The sequence below is a fragment of the Trichosurus vulpecula genome, chromosome 7 (assembly GCF_011100635.1).
Source record: "Trichosurus vulpecula isolate mTriVul1 chromosome 7, mTriVul1.pri, whole genome shotgun sequence".
In the NCBI taxonomy this organism is placed as follows: domain Eukaryota; kingdom Metazoa; phylum Chordata; class Mammalia; order Diprotodontia; family Phalangeridae; genus Trichosurus; species Trichosurus vulpecula.
This window is the reverse complement of record NC_050579.1, coordinates 56,158,328-56,164,800: the sequence shown is the minus strand read 5'-3', so window position 1 is coordinate 56,164,800 and position 6,473 is coordinate 56,158,328. Positions and strand designations below refer to the sequence as shown.

Sequence of the window (6,473 nt, the reverse complement as noted above, 5' to 3'; positions counted from 1 at the left end):
AGGTGAGGGGGGAATGAGTGAATCTTGCTCTCATCAAATCTGGCCTGAGGAGGGAATACCATACATACTCAATTGGGTATCTTACCCCACAGGAAAGAAGAGGGAAGAAGATTAAAAAAAAAGGGGGGGATGATGGAGGGGAGGGCAGATGGGGGTGGTGATAATCAAAAACAAACACTTTGGAAAGGGGACAGGGTCAAGGGAGAAAATTCAATAAAGGGGGATGGGTTGGGAAGGAGCAAAATATAGTTAGTCTTTCACAACATGAGTATTGTGGAAGGGTTATACATAATGATACACATGTGGCCTAGGTTGAATTGATCGACTTCTTAGGGAGGGTGGGTGGAAAGGGAAGAGGGGAGAGAATTTGGAACTCAAAGTTTTAAAAACAGATGTTCGAAAAAAAAAAGTTTTTGCATGCAACTAGAAAATAAGATACACAGGCAATGGGGCGTAGAAATTTATCTTGCTCTACAAGAAAGGAAGGGAAAAGGGGATGGCAGGGGAGTGGTATGACAGAAGGGAGGGCTGACTGGGGAACAGGGCAACCAGAATATATGCCATCTTGGAGTGGGGGGGAGGGTAGAAATGGGGAGAAAATTTGTAATTCAAACTCTTGTGAAAATCAATGCTGAAAACTAAATATGTTAAATAAATAAATTTAAAAGGAAAAAAAAAAGCTTAAAAAAAAAAAGCTGGTTGAAGAGTTCCCTGTATAGCCACATGTTGGTCTGTGTCAGTTTAGTTGCTTCTCTTTGAATCTTTAGAACTTTCCATCCCTTCTGGGCAGGCTTACTCCATAGAATTTGAGGCCACAGGATCTTATCCTTTCTCAGAAACTTTTGAAATCTATTCTGCAGTAGTCTAGAGAAGCATGTTAGATTTTCTCCAGCTTTTCTCTATTCTCCTATGAATTTCAAGATGGAATAATCATTTCTCCAAGTTCCTACTGTTTCCAACTCCAGCAACTAGTTTCTCTTGTTGGAGAGAACCAAATCCAGAAGACAATTTTCCCTTTCTTGGTTCCCTCACTTTTTGAAGTATTAAATTATTATTAAGGCAAGTCAAGCAAGTTTTATCTAGTCTGTTTTTGGAATAGCGAGAGCTCCAGCAGATTGTATAATTTAAGACTCCATTACTGCAATATTATATTTCCATGCTAGGCTTGTGCTCTTTTCCCCTACACATCATCCTTTATCCACAGGTGGCCTTAGTTACTTTAACAATATCACCTATTTTTTTGCTTCCCATCAATATTCACCCAAAAGTTTTGCCCTGCATCCAGTTCCTGATTTTCTGCACATGCGTTTATTTTTTTTAAAAATTATTATTATTATTTTGGGGTTACATTTGAGTTCCAACGTGCTTCCCTTTCCCAACCCTAGAACTTCCCAACTAGAGAAGGCCAACATTTGGCACAGATATATATGTGAAACTATGCAATACATAGTTCCAAATATCAATTTTTTCTCTGGAGGTGGACAGCATCTTCCTTCATAGGTCCTTAGTAGCTGATCTGAATATTCATGTAACTCAGAATGGCTTAGTCATTCAAATTTACTCTTCAAACAATACTGCTGTTATTGTGCACAACGTTCTCTTGGTTCTGCTCACAGCGCTCCTTCATTATTTCATGCCAGTCTTTCCATGTTTTCATAAAATCAACTGGCTCATCGTTTCTTAGAGCACAGTCATGTTCCATCACAATCATAGACCACAAAGTGTTCAGCCATTCCCCAACTGAAAGGCATCCCTACAATTTCCAATTCTTTGCTACCACAAAGAGAGCTGCTATAAGTATTTTAAAACATATATGTTCTTTTCTTTTTCCTCTGATCATCTTGGGATACAGACCAAATAGTGAAGTATTGTTGGGTCAAAGGATAGACACAGTTTCATAGCCTTTTGGGCATAATTCCAGATTGCTCTCCAAAATAGTTGGATAGTTCACATTTCCACTAACAGTATATTAGTGTCCCAATTTTTCCACATCCAACATCTGTCATTTCCCCTTTAGCCAATCTGATAGGTGTGAGATGGTATTTCAAAGTTGTTTTAATTTGCATTTCTCTAATCAGTAATGACTTGAAGCATTTTTATATGTTTATATATAGCTTTGATTTCTTCCTCCAAAAACTGCCTGTTCATATCCTTTGATCACTTATCAAGTGGGGAATGACTCATTCTTATAAATTTGACAAAGTTCTCTATATGTTTGAGATATGAGACCTTTATCTGAAAAACTGTCTATTAAATTAGCCCCCCTCAATTTTCTGCTTTCCTTCTAATCTTTGCTAAATTAATTTGTATAAAACCTTTTTAATGTAATCAAAATTATCCATTTAACATCTCACAATGCTCTCTTGTTCATTCATAAAATCTCCCATCCACATATATCTGATAATGTGTTTCATGTTCTTCTAATTTACTTGTGTCTCTCATTATGTCTAGGTCATGTATCCATTTTGACCTTATCTTGGTAAATGGTTTAAAATATTGGTCTATACCTAGTTTCTGCCAGACTGCTTTACAATTTTCTCAAGTTTTTTATTTTTTAACCAAATAATGAATTCTTATCCTCAAAGCTTAAACCTATATATCTTTCTAACTTAAAGTCATGTACTATTATGTAATGTATAACTACTCCTTTCTATTGATCTACCATTTTATTTCTTAGCTAGTACCAGATAGTTTTGATAATTACTGCTTTACAATACAGTTTAATATCTGGTACTGCTAGACCTCTTTCCTTTACATTTGTTTTCATAAATTTCTTTGATATTCTTGACCTTTTGTTCTTCCTAATGAATTATTTTTTCTAGCTCAATAAAGTAATTTTTTGGTAATTTAATTGGGATGGCAGTAGACTAATTTAAGTAGAATTCTCATTTTTATTATATTGGCTCAGCCCACCCATAATCAATTAATATTTCTCCAATTATTAAAATCTGGTTTTATTTGTATGAAAAGTGGTTTCTAACTATGTTCATATAGTTCCTAGATTTGTCTTGGCAGGTATACTCCCAGATATTTTATATTGTCTAGGGTTATGTTAAATGAATTATCTTTTACTATCTTTACACAGCTATGCTGGTGATATATGGAAATGCTGACAATTTATATGGATTTACTCTATTGTTTCAACTAGCTTTTTGGTTGAATCTCTCAGATTTTCCAAGTAAATATACTATCATATTGTCTGCAAAAAGAGATGGTTTTATTACCACATTGCCCATTCTGATTCCTTCAATTTCTTTTTCTTCTCTTTTTGCTATTGCTAGCATCTCTAAAAAAATACTGAATATGATATCTTCCTTTATATCAAACGGCAGCTAGGTGGCACAGTGGATTGAGTACCAGACCAAGTCAGGAAGATTCATCTTCCTGAGTTCAAATCTGACCTCTGATACTTACTAGCTGTGTGACCCTGGGCAAGTCACTTAACGCCGTTTGCCTCAGTTCCTCATCTGTAAAACTGGCTGGAGAAGGAAATAGCAAACCCCTTCAGTATCTTTGCCAAGAACCCCTCCCCCCCACCCAAAGTGGTCACAGTCAGACATGACTGAGAAATAACTGAACATGAACACTGAATATGAGTTTATCTTCTTAAGTGAGGAAAATTAATTTTAATGCTCTATCATTTGATTATTAATGTTAATTTATAATATGCCCTTTTCTCTGATCTTGACCCCTATCTTTTAGCCTAGCTACAAGAGAAACCTCCTCCAGTCTGGAATTAGCTGAGGAATACAACTACTCCCAGGTCCCAAGGCATCTGCCTGCGCAAAAACCTTTGCTTTGTTTATTCCACAAACAGAAGCCAATTTGAACTAAGGTCACACTACCCAGGGCATGGCTCTTGTGTTTCTGCTTTCTCATCAAGGTTTGGGGTGACCTGGCCTACCCATAGGGAGACAAAGCCAGTGAAAACCTGACTGAGATGGCTTATGTTTTTTCTAGCCAAAACTGCTCCAAGGAGGTCTGAAGCAACTGACATTCTTTGAGAGGGGCATAAAGAGTCATACTTACCCACCTACCAATCAGGATTGCCTTCCATTTGCCGGGGAAGTCCAAATGATGTACAGTTAGGCTAATCAGAAGGCAGACACACTTAGATATAAAAGACACTGTGCTCTGGATCTTTTGTTGCAAATGGAGGCTAGCCAATAAGACCCCTTTGTTACTAGGCTGTGTGCCCCTGCTATTAAAAGATATCTTGGCTCTGAGAATTGCCTCAGTCTGCCCTTTGTTAAATTCTAGCCACTACGAAATAGAAAATGCTACTTGCTTTTTCCCTACCCCCGCACCCCTAACCATCCTGCTCTGTGAATAAAATTTATAACTTCTCTAGTTATAGGTCTCATCTTTCCAAGTGGCAATGATGCCTATGAAATCAAATCTGCCTTTTGTATTAGAATATACAGTTCATCCTGCCTATTAGGAATACTTTGTGCATGAAGCTGCCATGAAGACCTTACCTCCTCGGTTACGACTACTCCACCATGATCATAACCCCCGCCCGCCCTGAATTTCTATAGCATCTGTAACCTGTACTACCTTATCATCAATATCACTATCTCCAACTGTTTCAGTCTCAACCCATCACAAAATCTTAACACCTATTTAAATGGTCTGGACTTCCAGCTTACCCCATCTATCTTCTCAAAACACACAACTAAATGAGCTACACTGAGAACCTGAGATTGGCCAGTTTGTGCTTAATAGTATTGCTATGGGAGGTACTACATAGTACATGAATCACGAGAATCACAAAGCACAAGCTGGCAGATCAAATTATGAAAACCCAGAATGGCTCCTACAGGACTCAACTTGTTAGCTGCCAGAGACAAGACACCATGCCTTACTGACTCAGCGACATCACAGAAGTTTTTAATGCTCTTATATTTTAGACCGAGACCATGTTTCATATGAATGATATGAATAAATACTACATGGCGTTTCACTATTTCAACAACAGCTATGATGGTTATTAGGATTAGCTCTATAAACGTAACGGAAGCTCAATTTTTCTTATAGTTTATCAGACTTGCAGTTAAAAGTGTCAGAGTTTTGTTTTATTTATTTTTTAAAAGAAAAGCCAAGAAACTGAAATTCTCCGATAAGGTTCTTTTATTGGACTCAACCTAAAATAGTTTCAATTTGATCTCTCTTTGCTATAGAATGCAAATCTCCAATTCCAGAGATTATAATGGAAGAGAACTGAATTCGCATTTTTTTCAGGAAAGCAAATGTGTTTCACACTTTGGGCATTTACCAGTCACTTAGAAGTCTACTTCCACATAAAAATTTAACTGTCAAAGCATTGAAATGCCCAGAATAAATTTCCTAACCTGGGAAATTATTCAGTGTACTATGTATGGTAACACAGGAGAGGCATTAGTTTTCCAATGCTTCACAATGTTTCCAAACTGTAAAAATGAAGTCTTTAGCATACACACGATTGTGTGCCAACTCTTGATTCCCAGGAAAACATCATTCACAGATCTGCCATAGGTGAGAGTACCTCTGCATGCAAGAAAACGGTAGGCTGTCTCCCTCGTTCCTGCAGTTGTCCATCAAATGGTTAAGTACCGATGCCAGCAAGGATTTATGGTCCAAATACACCACTCAGCTCATGGCTTAATTTTCCACAACTAAGGAAAGAAAATCACCACCAGAATGATTTCAGCTATGCAAATAAGCTTTGAGGTAATTCAGCTAGTGATCTGAAGGTACACCTACATAACAGTAAACTAGGGAAGTCTTTTTTTGTATATGGACAAAGGAATGAACTATGGAACTATAAACTTGGCCCATTCTGGGAAAAGTGTCTAATGAAATTTTCTACTCAAATATTGACAACTTCCCTGTTTCTTTGTTTTAGTCACTTGGTACATACACTGTTGAATAAGAGGGAAGAATCAACTCTACTGTGGAAGAGAGGGTCTTGGATTGAGAGTCAAATCTGGATTCACATTCAAGTTTTGCAACTTACTAGCCATGTGACATTTCCTAGCTGTGGGACCCTGGGCAAGTCACTAACCCTGTTTGCCTCAATCTCCTCGTCTGTAAAATGAGTTGGAGAAGGAAATGGCAAACCACACCAGTATTACTGCCAAGAGAATGCCAAATGGGGTCATGAAGAGTCAGACACCACTGAAAAATGAATGACTAAAGCTATGTGACCTTAACTTCCCCAAACCTCAGTCTGTTCACCTTTAAGTGAGCATGGTAATTCCTGTATTATCTACCCTTGTAGGGCTGATGTGAGGAAAAACAATTGATAAACTTTAAAAATGCTACAGAAATTAAGTATCATTCCATTCTGTCAAAGTGAAATGAAACACTGAAACTTGGTTGTGTCTTCCAGTTTATCTATTTCCTTCAAAATAGGAGAGAAATGGAATAGACAGATACTATTATATTTAGCTGTATATAGTAAACAATAAGGGATCAGAATCCAAAAGCCCTAA

The 6,473-nt window shown here is 37.3% G+C and overlaps 1 protein-coding gene across 4 annotated transcripts in view; it reads right to left on the bottom strand.

Moving 5' to 3' along the window:
- Positions 1-5,112: 5,112 nt before the first annotated feature.
- PHTF1 (putative homeodomain transcription factor 1) overlaps positions 5,113-6,473 on the bottom strand; it is a 41,176-nt gene continuing 39,815 nt past the window's right edge. For 2 of the 4 annotated variants that reach the window (XM_036767854.1, XM_036767856.1), the window contains one exon: positions 5,115-5,654. In XM_036767854.1, coding sequence (XP_036623749.1) covers positions 5,634-5,654 — 21 coding nt within the window. In that variant the 3' untranslated portion in view covers positions 5,115-5,633. Of the gene's footprint in view, positions 5,655-6,473 lie in introns of all 4 variants that reach the window. The other 2 variants (XM_036767852.1, XM_036767853.1) reach the window with 2 other exon arrangements.